General features: G+C 33.5%; 1 protein-coding gene across 4 annotated transcripts in view; it reads left to right on the top strand.

The window, feature by feature from the left end:
• The first annotated feature begins 670 nt into the window (after positions 1–670).
• Positions 671–17,939, top strand: part of LOC128241717 (reticulocyte-binding protein homolog 2a-like) — a 33,991-nt gene continuing 16,722 nt past the window's right edge. For all 4 annotated transcript variants that reach the window (XM_052958765.1, XM_052958763.1, XM_052958764.1 and 1 more), the window contains exons 1-12: positions 671–1,612; positions 4,708–4,770; positions 5,388–5,441; positions 7,672–7,734; positions 9,559–9,621; positions 9,852–9,914; positions 10,471–10,533; positions 10,942–11,004; positions 12,041–12,103; positions 14,261–14,323; positions 16,906–16,968; positions 17,193–17,255. In XM_052958765.1, the coding sequence (XP_052814725.1) occupies positions 719–1,612; positions 4,708–4,770; positions 5,388–5,441; positions 7,672–7,734; positions 9,559–9,621; positions 9,852–9,914; positions 10,471–10,533; positions 10,942–11,004; positions 12,041–12,103; positions 14,261–14,323; positions 16,906–16,968; positions 17,193–17,255 (1,578 nt within the window). In that variant the 5' untranslated portion in view covers positions 671–718. The remainder of the gene's footprint in view (positions 1,613–4,707; positions 4,771–5,387; positions 5,442–7,671; positions 7,735–9,558; positions 9,622–9,851; positions 9,915–10,470; positions 10,534–10,941; positions 11,005–12,040; positions 12,104–14,260; positions 14,324–16,905; positions 16,969–17,192; positions 17,256–17,939) is intronic.

Raw genomic sequence — 17,939 nt, 5'->3', positions numbered from 1 at the left:
GCTTAAATGTACACATACAGTCAAACCCCGTTGGCTCGAAGTACAAGGGACCAGCAAATATACCTCGAGCCTCGGGAAATTCGAGCCAAGCGGGAATGGTTACTTTCGATACTTCGAAATCGGTCCTTTACATCCAGTTCGAGCCAACGAGGAAATCCAGCGAAGCAAGTTCGAGCCAACGAGGTTTGACTGTACATGTATATTGAAATACAAACAGCAAGATAATTTCTTTTATTTATTTTTTTTAATTTCTATTTATTTGAGAGGTAAATCACTGGTTAAAAAATCGATACGGTTTGTCATATATTCAAATCCCTGGAGTACTAGATGTGTACAATATGCATATCAAATAACACTGTTTGAAAGAAGCAAAGACAATAGTATCACAAACAGGTATTTGTTTGATATGATCATTCTTTTGTTTTGAATACTGTCCTATCGATACCTGCTTTGTGATTTTGAAGTACAATCCACAGAGCTGAGTCAAGACTTTAAAACTATTATACAAAAGCATGCAAATATTATACCCGAGATATATATCTGTTAATGTCTGCGCCTTAACCGTTGAATGATTTCTTTCTTCTATTTACAATATAGATTGTCTGAACCCGGTGAAAAGTGATCATATTGAATTAATGATTTTGCAATCCGCGCAATACAATTTTCTAATATTTCAAGTTTTGAAATGTAAATAATTAATATCATATCAACAATTAACATGGCATCAAAGCTACCAGAATGTGAAATGTGCTGTATGGAACAGGCAGTTGGATGCTGCAATACGTGTGGGAACATTGGTGAATCGTGTTTAGGAATTCACAAGAGAGGAAAGAGATTCCAAACTCACATTCTAAAGATGTATGGAAAGGATGGATACGATCCAAAGTGTATTATGTATGATATCACAGAAGAGATGTGTATACACCATCCGACTGAAAGAGCGTTATTGTTTTGCAAAAAGGATGATTCTATGATCTGTGGTCGATGTCTTCATTCTGATCATCTTTCATGTGGTAATGAGGTTGTTGATTTGTGTCAAGAATTAAGGCAGTTTCATTACGAACAAACCAATGCTATGAACGCAGCTTTAAATGAGATAAAGGATGAAAGTAAGCGCATGAAAGAAGAGGTTGAAAAGCAAAATGAAAGAAGTGATACGCATGCGGCTAAATGCAATACAGAATTGGAGCATTTGGGAATAAAACTGAAACGGAAAGTTGAAGATGCGATCAATAGTGTCAAACAGGAAGCGTGTAAATTAAACGAGGAAAACAAAAAAGCCCTTTCATGCATTTCTTCCGTTTGTGAAGAGAAAGTGTCTTGGGCTATCAGCGAGGAAAGTAAACTCAATGACTTTGTGAACAACTCGTTTACAGGTCGCCTTTACCTTATGAATCGGAATTTTGAAAAGGGAATTTCGAAGGCCAAAAGGCAGATAAAAGAAGCTGAACATAATAATACCTTTAAAAGTGTTTATTTAAAAGAGAATACGGCTGCCTTAAAGTGTTTGATTGAAGACTTGAATCATGTTTGCGAACTTCCTGAGGAAGTTGATGGAAGTGACGATGGAACCACCTTCTCAATCGGGAATTCGACTGTCGAAAATGAAAAAGTATGTTTTTATGTGTTTTTATCTGTTTTACGTTAACCCAATGCATCCGACTATGATGATATGTATTAGGCTTAACATTGAATGCCAACAAGCAAACGCATAATTCTACTTGTCCGTTCTCAATAATATAGAGTAGAATTACTTTAGAAGTGTTTCAATAAAATAATAAAGGTTATAACCGTATAAGAGATACTCTATGAAATAAATGGTTAGTAAATGTGCTAAAGGTCAATTACAGATATCCTCTTACATTCACAACCAGTCATCCGTTGCGCACTGTCTATCACAGTTTACATAGCTTTATTTTGAATGGAATAAACACACAAATATAGCTCACAACATGGCTAAGAAATGTACATGTACTATTTACTCGATTAAATGTACTCGTATAAAGATTTATTTGAAAACTAGACTTTTACTTGTTAGAATCAAATTCAGGTGTCCGATGAAAAATTAAGCGTGTTATTTCATGCCGCCATTTCTATTTTGTGTATGTGTTTGTTTTACCAAATACAATTTCTGTATCGATAAAAGGTTAAAAAGTGCAGAAAAAACAACGGAAAACATAAAAGCTAAAGTTTATACAAATTTTATTTATCCCAATAAAAACTGAACGTTTGCTGGCTTATTTTGCAATATGTTAAGCCCACAGAAGTATGTTTCTAATATTTTGCTTCGAAATTTTTCTATTTTTTCTGACATTTTCAAAGGATACCTAAATTCTATGGGGGTAGGAGGCATAACGAAATCACATCAATGAGCAAAGGATACCTACGTTAATGGGCTAACGTGTGCAAGACATGCCGCTTCAAATAGAGTTAGATAGATAGATAGATTTATTTCAGCATAAAATGTACATAGCATGGAATTAAACACATGATAAATAATATCAGGAATAAAATATATCCATGTTAACTACATTATATATCTAAGGATAACACAAAAAAGGGATTGATAATCCCTTATTTCCATTGTGGTCCTTATATAACAAACTAGTTGACATAGGAAGACATGCTATTAAGAAATTATAATTAAAAAAAAAAAAAAAAAAAAAAAAAAAAAATATCACAGTAGAAGACTGATTATGTATTAATTGTATTGCATATTTAAATATAAATAATAATATGTTAGGTAAAATAAGAAATATCACAGTGTATCACAATTGAAGTGCTGTTCAAATACTAGATTAACAGAATGTATTCAACAATGGACAATAAAACAAGACATAAATATCCATGAATAATAGGTATGCTAAATTAAAAATGCAAGATTACCTTGGACATGAACCTATCTATTACAATATAAAATAAAATACATGATATATGAACAGCCCTAGTCCAACAAATATGTTTTAAGGGAAGATTTAAAAGACTTCAAAGACTTGCTGAACCTTATTTCCTTAGGGAGATCATTCCATAGTGAGCATCCTCGGTAAGCAAAGGATTTCTTACCAAAACTATTGACCTTTGGATATGAAAAACGCCTACTATCCATAAAATCAGTGCCCTGAGATGTTGCGGACATTCTGAATCTAGTTTTATAATTGTGTGCCACACTAACGGGGTTAAAATGTTCACTTAGATATGAAGGGGCCAATTTGGAATGAATCTTAAAAACATGACAAAGAGTTATAAAATCAACCCTTTTGTCCACAGGTAACCAGTTAAGACAATTAAACTGAGATTTTCCAATGTGGGACCTAGATTCTAAATTTAAAACAAATCTCATTAGTTTGTTTTGTGTGACCTGAAGCTTGTTACGCAAGTCTTGGTTAACAGAATAAAACCAGATGGTAGAGGCAAAGTCTAGATGGCACTGAATAAGGGACATGACCAGTAACCTTTTTGTGTGCTGGGTAAGGTACTCACGCTTCCTAAATAAGAATTTTAACCTTGTATTTGCCTTTTTCATGACCGACCTAGCCATGTCCTCAAAAGACAAGCAATTATCAATGGTTGCGCCTAAATATTTTACTGAAGTTTTACATTCAATTGGCAAACCTTTGCAAGTCACGTTTAGATTGCCTTTAGATTTAAGCCTCTGTTTTGACCCGAATAAAATAGTTTCTGTTTTACCCAAATGCAGAGATAGCTTATTACAGATAAGCCACTCACTAACAAGTTCTAATTCTTCAGAAAGGCTAGACTCTAAATATTCTGTACTTTTGCCTGACACTAAAATTGCGGAATCATCGGCGTATAGGAGCAGCTTATTTCTGACAACAGCTGGCATATCATTCACGTAAATTAAAAATAAAAGTGGACCTAATATTGATCCTTGTGGGACACCACATGTGACCTTTGATTGAGAGGATAAAGTACCAGAGACTGAAACAAGTTGGTGACGGTCGGACAGGTATGAGGAAAACCATCGTGTTGTTGACTCGTTCAGACCAATGGCTTTAAGTTTCATTAGAAGAATATCATGGTTGACCGTATCAAACGCTTTCTGTAAGTCTATGAGCACCATGCCAACAAGATTTCCTTTATCCATATTAAAACGTAGGTAATCGATCAAATGAATGAGGCATGTCTCAGTAGAATACTTGCGTCTAAAACCGGACTGTAAACTATACAGAAGTTCATTGTTTGTCAAATATTCCTCAACTTGGTCATAGATAACCTTTTCTAAGACCTTAGATATGATGTTTAAAATGGAGACTGGACGATAATTTCCAACTTCAGTTTTGTCGTTTTTCTTAAACAAAGGAACAACACGTGCAGACTTAAGGTCATCTGGTACGACTCCTTGAATGATGGAGTTGACGGCCTTTCGGCAATTGTTTCTTTAGGCCAAAACAAATATATGTTAGTGTCTGATTTCATAGGATAAGATGCCCTGGATTTTGTTATACTTGTTGTGTTTCAAAGGAAATTTTGAAGCGAAATATCATTGTCACACCACAAAACAAAGACACATAGTCTTGATTAACACAAGCAATACCTTCTATAAAACAATAGGCTCCTATCAAATCAAAAAGTGTATCCAAAAAGAGGACAAACTACTGGCCAGAAATAAGGACCAGATTGCATGTTAATGCTTTTCAGTACTATTGGAACTTTTGCATTTGTTATCACAAAATGATTTATTTCCAGACGCGTATGGAGCTTATTGAAGACTTTATTCAAGTGAAACTGGACAAAGATAAAGCAGAAACGGTAATCATATTAGTTTGTAAATAATAGCATACTAAGGCCTTACTTTAATTGCACGCCTGTTATTACTAAATTGTTAAATCTAGTTCGATCATTGAGAATAAACAATACATTTACCTTCTTGCACATACCAAAATGTAGACACTTCCTTCATAAACATACTAAACAATAAATATTAATCGCATAATCGAAAACTTAATGTTGTACACATTTTATGTTTTGCGCCCGTTAAAAGGGTTAATCGACATTGGATAATATTTTAATATAATCAAGTTATGAAACAGTTCTATCATGGTTAGTTTTTTAACAGTTAAAAGTGCGTCCACTGTGTATGGAATGACGTTTTGAACTGATGACAAAGGCCGATTTTTGACTGGTACCCAATTAATCATGATTATTATATATTTTTTTCACGTTTTTGACGAAACAAATTAAACAAGACCTAGTTGAGGTGAGACTCTTTACATATGTGTATATCTATGATAAATTCATAGTACAACCCAAACGTATGTAGGTGTATAAACATTGGTTTCAATATTTCCATTTGCAATATTGTTATTAAAGCGTCTTTGCCATTGACGTTTGTTTTCAAACTTCAAATAATTCCTCTTCTTTTTCAGGCAAGAAATGAGTTCAAAGAACAGTTATTGCAAGCGAAACGGGACTTAGAAAAAGTAAGTAAAACACTTACAGTATATCTTACTATAAATGAAATGCGCAAGGGAACATTATAAATTAATTGACTTTGCGATATATACAATGGCATTTGATCGTGGCATTTTATATGTGTTATGATGATATTTTTGCAACTGCGAGCTTTATCCTTCGCATGTGTGCTTTCAGACACTGAAAGGGCTTGAACAATAGTTAAAGAATACGAAACAGAACATAAAGTCATTATTTATATTAGCACCAAAAGTTCAGTACTGCATTCAAGAATTGTTAAAAAATACATAATTCATTTCATTTAAGAAAACTTGTAAAAATCATTTCTTTATATACATATGATATGACATAAATTAATAACACCCACCTGGTTACCTATGTTGTTAGTACTTGGAAGTTTTTTCTTACTTATTTTCATATTAGTGTGGATAAATATTATAAGTTAAAAAAATAAGAAAGAAAAACACTAAGATTCATCTATAGTAAGGCCACTGCGTACACACTTCGTAAGGAGGCATAATATGTGAACTGCACGATATTTTGGCACCATTCAAGTGCGCCGTACCGTGTCTAGTATCAATACGCGTACTAATCAATATAAAAATGTAAATGAAATTGGAAAATGAAAGTGTAAGCAGACACTAAACCGTTACTTTTAACATTGTCATTATGGAGATGTGATTTAATTATTATTTAATTATCTTCTGCTATCTTATTGTGTGGAATGAGAAAATACACAGGACCTATCCGTTTATCAAATTTAAAAAAGCAACAGGTGATTTGATTTTTATTTCCATATTTAAGAAGCTAGAAGAACTGAATGACAAAAAGAAATAATTCACATGCAAAGTTACATTTGTATCAATTTTAATGATATATTATATGCAAGGATTATCATTCGAACTGATCACTTCTTTTGCTTAACGTGTGACAATTTTATACAAGTACAACAAGGATTTATTTATCTACAAAAGTTGCGACCTTATACAAACATACGTATATTTCTTATCGTTCATATCGACATTAAAAACCCTTGAAGTGAAACCTTTACAACATTTACAACAGTCCTGGCAAAAATTAATTGTATGCAGGTTTGTAAACTTTCATTCATAGAAATAATGTTATTTTTCGTTATCGGCATGTTTACCCAAGGACTCCGCTATCAATCAGCTCATATATAACTACCTTCGTTTTCCCTTCCGTTAGATGAAGGTTTAAATGTTAAAACAGTATTGCGATATCTCAAAAACCTTTGATCACGTTTCCGTAATTTGTTATGTTAAAGCTTTAGGATAGTGAAATTGTTGGTTCCCTATGATTATCAGGGCTTATTGATACTTTCAGTGAAAGAAAGCAATGCAATGTCTTTACTGGTTCTATATCTGATAATTAACAAAGCACCCATTCATCATTTTGCAGATGACTTGAACTTATATATCATTATCGATGAGCCTATATGCTGATCAGCATCTTAATCTTGACATAGATAATACCAATATGCTTAAAGGTGGTTTGTATCATTTTTCCCACCAAAAAATACGTTACATCTCGCAAAATACAAAAAGGCTGGCATATCCGCCTATTTCAGTGGATAATGTTTAAATAGTGAAAGTCAAAACTTGAACATATCCAATCAGTCGAAACAAATGCCTGCAACGTATTTACGTCATTCGATCAATACGTCCTAGATCGTAAATATCCTGCATCATTCAACACGACTACAAACCCACACCATATTCTACAAGTTGTTTTAATCCCTAACAACAGCCTTACACAAATCTTACAATATTTATATGAAAAACTATCAATAAAAACTCAGGAGCAAAAAGGTTTAACATAAACCCCGTTAAATGACACATAATAAACAAACAACACAATACATATTTCGAAATTCTTTTAATATTCAGAATATTGCATGTCAAACCAAATTCCTTTTTGTCATCTTCAATATCCTCATGGAATGCACTCATGGAAACAGTTTGTTCTCCATCGTTGTCTTCAAGAATTGTCTTTACAATAACGCAAAAAACAACATTTTCTCATTTTGACTATGTGAAGGTAAGGTTAAGGTCAATAATGAATGCACTTAATATTAATGAACATTGTTGAGAACTACCTGTGTCAAACACTACTGGCCTTACTTAAATAAATGAGAACAAACATTCTGTTGTCTAGTTTTAATTGTCAGTCATCGTCTTTCATACAGATAATTATGCATAATAATGTTCACGTTTTCAGACAAGGGAGAAACTCTGTGATGAGCTGCAACAAGTGAAACAGAAACTTGATCATTCAGAAAAGGTGAGACATTTAAAAATTGTGTTAATAAATCTTACTTTACATATCTATGAAACGCTATCATTAAGCCTATAGATTCATGATAAAGATTAATCTTGATTAAAGTCGGGTATATGATTACAAAAAAGATTCGCTCAATAAGCTATTTCCCTAAATCATTTTCAAATTATTGCATAACCGGTAGGTATTGGAGTTTCCGACAATTTGTGGATCTAAATCACAAAGATATTCTTGAGCTGGATATTTTTTTTTTCCATTTTGAAGAGTTAAATTAATTATTGTTTTTTACGGTTTTCAATGCGTCCCATCTGCCGTTTTTCATTAGTTTAGAGATTGATACAAGTTTACTGCCGCCTGTTCTGATTCTTTCAGCTTCTTGTTGGGTCTTGTTTTCTTGCTGAGTGCAGTTATCGAAAGTATGTCAACGTATATCAAAAGTGGCGGTATAATTAATATTAAAATTGTTTCAGGATCTTTTCGATCCGAAACGAGTTTTCATTTACGCATTATATTTATTCTCTTCCAACATTTTGTTTCAATATAATTGATCTGAGCACCGTATCAAAGACCTTTTGTTTATGACTGTCAACTTGTGGAATATGTTCATCCTGCATAAAGCTATGTAGATGTTGTACTTGGTTTGTCTTTCTCGAGATTCCATGCGAGAGTTCGCGAAGAATCCTATTGTTTATACCATCCGGACCATTTTAATTGCCTATTGGTAAGCCCTTTAGAACAGGCGATACTTTCGAGGGTAAAATAACAAACGAGCTGATACCTAAGAAATTAGAGGACTGCGAGTTAGTCAGAGCAAGTACGAACGAATCGACAATAAATATTTGATCTCGAAACATCCGCTTTAGATATTGTATCGTCTTCGTCATAATTGCCGGATCATAACAGAGGTATCGCTTGAGTAGAAGTAGACTTGATAAAGCTCTTAAAGCAGGGCCACCGGCATTTGGAATAAGTATTTTGAGTTCTTGTATCGCCTTCGGACAGTTTGTTTTTGTGTTTTGCTAATTATATTAGATTAGTTTTCGTCTTTCGGAGCGTTCTAAATTTTCACCACTGCTGAGTTGGATCATCGTGCTTTGCAAAAAGCTCGTATATATCAGCGAATGTTCTTTTCAATCCAGAGATATCCTAACCTCAAATGAGAACTTGTCTGTTCGGTATTGAACTTTTCAAGGAATATGTTATTACAAGAAGATTGATTTGAACATTATTATCGCAGAGAGAGTCCCGATCATAACTGGCAGCCATACGGCGATGTTGTTTAAGGTCACCCTTTTCAAAAAGCCAGATATGACTTTATTATGAGGACTGTTTTGGTTTTGGGACACTGAAACCTCCACAGACGGGAAAATGATATCTTACATTTTGGTCACGATGTGGATCTGCAACTCCACTAGAATGAATCAATGTTTCCTTAAAAGTAAAGATAAGAGCAATAATGGACTCAGATGAGTCAGTGAAATAAGTAGAAAATTCTGCATTTGTCTTTACAATACGCGAATAATGACCTGATCATCAAAACGATCATGTTTGTCTTAACCGGTTGACTTGTTGAATAAGTGGTACGAAAGTAAGAACGACTGTGATCCAATTTCACATACTTATAGTACGTTTTTCACCGGTAACTTCCATCACATTAGGGGTACCATTAACGCGTTTAATTACACAGTTAAAACTAGCGACATCATTGTATGCAGATTATGTTTGATCTCGCTCAGCTTGTTTAGGCCATTTGGTGTATAGTTTGTAGTTTTTACAATATTACACTTAACATATATAACACAACAACCAATCATTTTATGTTTTCAGACCAGGCAGAAACTGTGTAATGAGTTAAAAGAAGTAAAACAAGACCGTGATAATTCAGACAAGGTGACACATTTAACAAACATGCTTCTAAAATTTATAGTACAGATATACATGGATAGCACTTAAGTATTAAAACACTAACAATAGTCATAATTATACAACAAATGTACAGGGCAACATAAAATTGATTCCATACTTATAGATTTTCAATATTCACATTGCCGTTTGTTTATTTAAAATCATAATATTTTTTTTTTAGATTCTGACTTGATCTTTTGCCTCTTTGCTTTCAGACACGGAAAGGATTCGAACAAGATTTACAGAAAGCGAAACAGGGCATAGAGAAGTCTGAAAAGGTAAGGTATAAAACGTTGTACAGTACCTGTGTAAGTGTACTTTGAAAAAGAATAACTTTAAGTAAGAAAAAAGTTGTCAACCATTGAACTGATCATTTCTAGTAATTCAAGTTATATCAATATGTACATGTAGTACAAACTTCATTTAATGTATCGGATGTGCAAATACATATGTCATACTTTTCAAATATTGGCGATAATATAGCATTTTGTTGCCTTCTAATCTCATACAATTTTGAAAGGGCTTTTTACTAACCTAAAACACATTTACAAAATGAAAATTTCAGGAAATGGCCATTTCCACGAAATTCAAATATAAAAAATATCAGATATAAGAAAAACGATTTCACTGAAACACGAATGTACTGGGGTTTGAGACTAGTCTATATGCGAATTACCTCAGTCATATCCCAACAATTATCAATAAGCATAATCAAACAACAACTTTAAGCCTCGCCTATTTTGTTTTTATTGATTTATAGCATACATTAGAACTTAATTGTCATTGCCTTTGCACTATATCTTAACATTTCACCTGTTTTCTATTCACCTTCAGATTAAGAAAGGGATCGAGGAAGAGTTACTGCGCGTGAAACAAGGATTGGACAATACTGAAAAGGTAAAAGCAATAGTAAACATTACCACGGACTATGGCAAAAGATGGTCTCCTATGAAAACTAGTCTGTTTGGTAAACAACTTTTTCGAGGTTTCTGTTATTACCAAAAAGTAAATGTCAACATCATTATCGTGTTATATACGTGGCTGCCATATAGCGATGTTGCTTAAGGTGACACTTGTCGAAAAGGCAGATATAACGATAAAATGAGGAATGTTTTCGGTTTTGGAAAATGATAGCTCCATAGACGGGAGAATGATATCTTACATTTTGGTCACGATGTGTATCTGCAACTCCACCAAATTTGTCTGATCTTGCTCAGATTGGTTAGGTTTGGTGTATAGTTTTAATTTTATAGAATATTACAGTTAACATATGTAGCAAAATAACCAACGCTTTTACCATTTCAGTCCATGCAAGAACTGGGTGATGAGCTGAAAAAAGTTAAAGAAGACCGTGATGCTTCAGAAAAGGTGACACCTTTCACAAACATGTTTCTTAACAAAGATAAACTTAAATAAAGAATAACCGTTGTCAACCATTTAAACTGATCATTATAGTAATTTAAGTTTTGGAGTACATACAAGGAGTACATACTTCATTTTATGTATCGGATGTGGAAATACAATTGTCATTCCTTTCAAATATTGGCGATTATGCTTCATTTTGATGTCTTCTAATCCCAAAGAAAAATATTCTTCCCACCAAAAATACATTACATCACTAAAATTACCAGGCACATCCGCCTATTTTTGTGGATGCTGTTTACATAGCGGGAGTCAAAACCCGCAAACATGCGTACTTCACAATATCCAGTACCTGCTCATTGCATGAACATATCCAATCAGTTTAAGCAAATGCCTGCAACGTATCTACGTCATTCGATCATTTAATACGTCCTAGATCGTAAATAGCTTGCATCATTCATTCGACCTCTTTAGAAACAAATAACAAAAGGACCAAGAGAAAGCTCAACACGAGGCATATTGAATAATGTCCGGAGCAACACGACTACCAAAACACACCATATTCTACAGGATGTTTTAATCCCTTAAAACAGCCTTACACAAATCTTACAATATTTATATGAAAAACTATCGATACAAACTCAGTAGCAAAAGCTTTAAATATAAACCCCGTTTACTGACACAGAGTAAACAAACAACATAGTGCATATTTCGAAATTCTGTTAATATTCGCAATATTGCATGTCAGACCAAATTCCTTTCTGTCATCTTCAATGTTTGAAACAGTTTGTTCTCCATCGTTGCCTTCAAGTTTAGTCTTTACAAGAACACAAACAATCATTTCTTCATTTTGACTATGTGAAGGTAAGGTTAAGGTCAATAATGAATGCACTTAATCTTAATAAACATTGTTGAGGCTACCTGTGTCAAACACTACTGGCCTTATTTAAAATATGAGAACAGACATTATGTTGTCTAGTTTTAATTGTCAGTCATCGTCTTTCATACAGATAATTATGCATAATAATGTTCACTTTTTTAGACAAGGGAGAAACTCTGTGATGAGCTGCAACAAGTGAAACAGAAACTTGATCATTCAGAAAAGGTGAGACATTTAAAAATTGTGTTAATAAATCTTATTTTACATATCAGGGATGAAACGCTATCATTAAGCCTTTGAATAAAACAAATGTACGAATTTCATAGGTTTAAGGGTTCATAATGTAAAGTCAATACGTATTAGTATATATATATTCATATTAAAGATTAATCTTGATTTAAAGTCGGGTAAATGATAACAAAAATGATTCGCTCAATAAGCTATTTACCAAAATCATTTTAAAATTATTGCATAACCAGTAGGTATTCAAGTTTCCGACAGTTTGTGGTACTAAATCACAAAGATATTCTTGAGCTAGATGATTTTTCTTCATTTTGAAGACTTAAATTAACTAATGTTTGTTACGATTTTCCCTTCCATTGTTTTTCATTAGTTTAAAGATTGATTCAAGTTTACTGGCGCCTGTTCTGATTATTTCAGCTTCTTGTTGGGTCTTGTTTTCTTGCTGAGTGCAGTTATCAAAACGTATGTCATCGTATTCCGAAATTGGCGGTATGAACGACATTAAAATAGTTTCAAGTGATTTTCGATCCGAAAACAATTTTATTTACGCATTATATTTATTACCTTCCAACATTTTGTTTCAATATAATTGATCTGAGCCTCGTACCGAAGATCTTTTGTTTATAGCTGTCAACTGGTAGAATTTTTTCATCCCGCATAAAGATAGGTGGATAATGTAGCTGGTGTGTTTTTCTCGATATTTTTTTTGTGAGAGTTAGCGAGGATTCCTATTATTTATACCATCCGAACCATATGCTTTGCCTATTGGTAAGCCCTTTAGAACAGGCGATTCTTTCAAATGTGAAATAACATAGGAACTGATACCTGAGACTGAGGACTGCGAGTTAGTCAGAGCGGGTACGAACGAATCGACAATTGATGTTAGATCTCGAAACGAATGGTCAGAACATCCGCTTAGATATTGTATCCTATTCGACATAATTGCCGGATCATAACGGGGGCATCGTTTGAGCGGAAGTAGACTTGATAAAACTCCTAAGACAGAACCACCGGCATTTGGAATAAGTATTTTGAGTTCTTGTATCGGCTTTGGACAGCTTGCTGATTATATTAGATTAGTTTTCTTCTTTCGGAGCGTTTTAAACTTTCACCTACGTTGTTCTGAGTTGGATCCTCATGCTTTGCAATAAGTTCGTTTACGTCAGCGAATGTTGTTTTCAATCCAGGGATCTCCTAATCTTAAATGAAAACTTGTCCGTTCGGTATAGAACTTTTCGGGGAATCTGTTATAACAAGAGGATTAATTTCAACATTGCTATCACAGAAAGAGTCCAAATTATATACGGCGATGTTGTTTGAGGTCACTCCTGTCTTTTCGACATCCAGATATGACGATATAAAGAGGAATGTTTTGGTTTTGGGACACTGATAGCTCCATAGACGGGAAAATGATGTCTTACATTTTGGTCACGTTGTGGATCTGCAACTCCACTATAATGAATCAATGTTTCCTTAAAAGTACAGATAAGAACAGTAATGGACTCAGATGATTCAGTGAAATAAGTAAAAAAATCTGCATTTGTGTTTACAATACGCGAATAATGATCTGATCAACAAAACGATCATGTTTATATTGACCTGTTGACTTAGAGAAAAACGTGGTACAAAAGTAAGAACGATTGTGATCCATTTTCACATACTTACAGTACGTTTTTCATCGGTAACTTCCATCACATATGGGTTACCATTAACGCGTTTAATTATACAGGGAAAACTAGCAACATCATTGTATGCAGGTTTGGTCCGATCTCACTCAGCTAGTTTAGGCCATTTGGTGTATAGTCTTTATTTTTTACAATATTACAATTAACATATATAACACAAAACCAATCATTTTACGTTTTCAGACCAGACAGGGACTGTGTGATGAGTTGAAAGAAGTTAAACAAGATGACACCATTCACAAACATGCTTCTGATTTTTATAGTACAGATTTACATGGATAACACTTGTAGTTAAACACTAACAGTAGTCATAATTATACAACAAATGTGTAGGGCAACATAGAATGGAGTCCATTCTTAATATGGATTTTCAAGATTCACTTGCCGTTTGTTTATTAAAAAAATATATAAAAATTTTAGTTTTTGACTTGATCTTTTGCCTCTTTGCTTTCAGACACGGAAAGGATTCGAACAAGATTTACAGAAAAAAAAACAGGACATAGAGAAGTCTGAAAAGGTAAGGTATAAAATGTTGTACAATACTTGTGTAAGTGTACTTTGAAAAAAGAATAACTTTAATTAAAAAGAATGTGACAACCATTTGAACTGATCATCTCTAGTAACTTAACTTATGAAAGCATGTACATGTATTACATACTTTATTTATTGTTCGGATGTGCTCAACTCAACTCAACTCAACATCTTTATTTCCCCCATGGCTGGAGATATTCATGGTATATACAAACATTTATAGACATAGAACGTATAAAATATATGTATAATAATAGTACAGTTGAAAATTATTGCGTATTGGTGTCAAAATATTTATACAAACATTGCAGGATATAGCTTCATATCTAAGTATAAATAACAAGCTTATATTCTACATGCAAATAAGATTAGTCTATTTGACTTCCATGATAGTATAGTTTTATGTGATCAATACTTTTCAAATATTTGCGATAAAATAACATTTTGCTGCCTTCTGATCCCATACACTTTTGAAAGGGCTTATTACTAACAAAGTGACCCAAAATACATTTACAATATGAAAACTTCAGGAAAAGGTCAATTATACGAAATTTAAGTATAAGAAATATCAGATATAAGAAACACGTATGTACTGGGGTTTGATGCTACTCTATATGCGAATCACCCTACACATAACCCAACAATTACAATGAGCACAATCAAACAACAAATGTAAGCCTCGCCGTAGCCAGTATCAACCAGAAAACAATTAATAATAAAGTAAAACTAACATATATACAGATAAACTAATTTCAAGTACTTACCGATTCGATATTGACATCACATGCAATCTTTCACGGTACAATATTCTTACTGTAAATTATTCTGGTACAATATTTACATATGATTGCCCTATTTACATTACACTTCTATAAAATTGTGTCACAATGCACCCAGAATGCACATAATTGTGAAATTCTTAATATGTTTGGTATTTCCTTTGATTATGACGCTAAAGATACTAAAGTAGAACGGGTAGAACTTAATTCAAGCCGTTTGGAAAGTCTAGTTTCGATTGTAAAGACTGTTATAGAAAGAAAACAACTAGTTATTTTGATTTTGTTTATCATCAACATAGAATTTTCAATAAGTGTTAATTTGACTGCCTTGAAACGGTCAGTGAAACACGGGGTCTCTTAAACACGTATGTACTCGGGGTTGAAACTAGTTTATATTCGAAAGAACACAAACATATTCCAACAAGTATCAATAAGTACAATGAAACCACAATTCTAAGTCTCGTCGTATTCAGTTTTAAACAGAAAAAGATCAAAGTGATACTAAACTATATACAGATAAACTAATTTCAAAAGTTCAACGACTGAATACTGACATAACGTGCAATCTTTCACGGTACAACATTCTTATTCAATATTTCGGTTCAATATTTACATATGACTTTGCAAAGTTCATTATATTCATTCAATATTTGTTTCGATGCATTCAGAATTCACATAATTATGAATTTCATTCCTTGATATTCAAGTTTTTTTTCCATTGTTCAGTGTGTGTAAACGGCGGAATAAATTGCGTCATAAATGCTACGCCGGAAGGTAATATTTTGCATTAAATGAAGACTTTAAACAAAGATAACCTCCTTATTTATCCACACTTTTAAATGAATAACATAGCGCAGTCTTCGCCGCTTCCAGAACTCGACTTCGGTTTTGACCAGAGTTTGATTGAGAGTTTAGTTTCTTAAAACACTTCGACAAACCTTTTTCACAAAACGGTCGTCCGACGGAGCACTGTCAAAACACTATTTTGAAAACAGGTTTGTCGAAGTGTTTGGTGAAACTAATTACCTTAACAAACTTCAGTATTAAAATAAAGGCGGGGCTCTTGAAGCGGCATAAACTGCCGTTTGTTTGCTTTTATTAAAGTGGTGTAGTAAAAGAAAAGTTTTCTTTGATTGAAGTCATTATTTCAAGCAAAGTTTTGCGATCCGACGTAGCATACATGACGTAGTTTATAACGTGGTATACACACAATGTTGATTATGACGCTTAAGGTACTTAAGTAGAACAAGTAGAATAAACTAACTCCAAGCCACGTTAAGAGTCTTAAGAGTCTAGTTTTAATTTTTTCAGGCTATTGCGCTAACTTTTTTTAAATCACAAATATTTATAAGATTCGAACAAGACAAGAAACTATCTGTTTTATAAACTGAGCCTGGTTAAACAATAATAAAATAAACAAGATATTCTACTTATATTATATATAGCGATGTGGTTTGAGGTGACACTTGTCGAAAAGCCAGATATGACGATCAAATAAGAAATGTTTTTGTTTGTGAAAGTGATAGCTCAAAAGACGGGAGAATGATACCTCACATTTAGGTCACGACATGGATCTGCAATTCCAACAGAAAGAATAAGTGATTCCTTAGAAATAAAAATAACAGCAATAATGTACTCGGATGATTTAGTTGAATTAGTGAAGTCATTCTATGTAGATTTTGTCTGATCTTGCTTAGCTTGGTTAGGATATTAGGTGTAGAGTTTTAATTTTATAGAATATTACAGTTAACATATGTAGAAAAATAACAAATCTGTTTTACCATTTCAGTCCAGGCAGGAAGTGGGTGATGAGTTGAAAGAGGTTAAACAAGTCCGTGATAGTTTAGAAAAGGTGAGAGCTTTTACAAACATGTTTCTAAATTTTATAGTACCGTTATACATGGATAACACTTGAAATAAAACACTAGCAATAACCATTACTGTACAACACAATTATAGGACAAAATAGCTTTGAGCCAATCAATATGGATGTTCAATATACGCATTACCATTTGTTCATTTGAAATAATGATATGGTTTAAAGTTCTGACTTGATCTTTCGCCTGTTGCCGCCAGACAAGGAGGGGACTCGAACAAGATTTAAAGAAAGCGAAACAGGACATAGAGGAATCTGAAAAGGTAAGGCAAACAATGTTGTACAAAAGAAATATACATGTTATTTGAAAAAAGAAGAACAGTTATCAACAATTTAAACTTATCATTATAGTAATTAAGTTATATAAATGTGGAGTGCATACTTAATTTTATTATCGGATGTAGAAATACAATTGCGTGTGTATGTGTATTAGTGTGTGTGTTGTGTGTGTGTGTGTGTGTGTGTGTGGGTGTGTGGGTGTGTGGGTGTGGGTGTTGTGTGGGTGTGTGTGTTGTGGGTGTGCACACACACACACAAACACACACACACACACACAACACACACACACGCACACGCACACGCACACACACACATACACACACACACACACACAAACAAACACACACACACACACAACACACACACCCACACACACACATATACGCACAAACACACGCGCACACACACCAACACAACACACACAGCCATGCGTGTGTGTGTGTTCGTGTGTTACTTGATGAACTCTTAAGATTGGAACAGACTGAGTGGCAAGAAGTAAGAAAAGAAAACAAAAGTCCTTGTGAAAAGATATTTTGGTAGGTGTATAACATTGATATTAATGCATGATTATCAATAAGCTGAATGGTCGATTGAAGCATTTTACCACACGCCTTTATTTACACCTCAACTTCCATTCTTTCCATTTGCGAATATTTTTCCGATTAACG

This window comes from Mya arenaria, chromosome 7 (genome assembly GCF_026914265.1).
Source record: "Mya arenaria isolate MELC-2E11 chromosome 7, ASM2691426v1".
Classification (NCBI taxonomy): domain Eukaryota; kingdom Metazoa; phylum Mollusca; class Bivalvia; order Myida; family Myidae; genus Mya; species Mya arenaria.
This window is presented reverse-complemented; position numbering and strand designations above follow the sequence as displayed.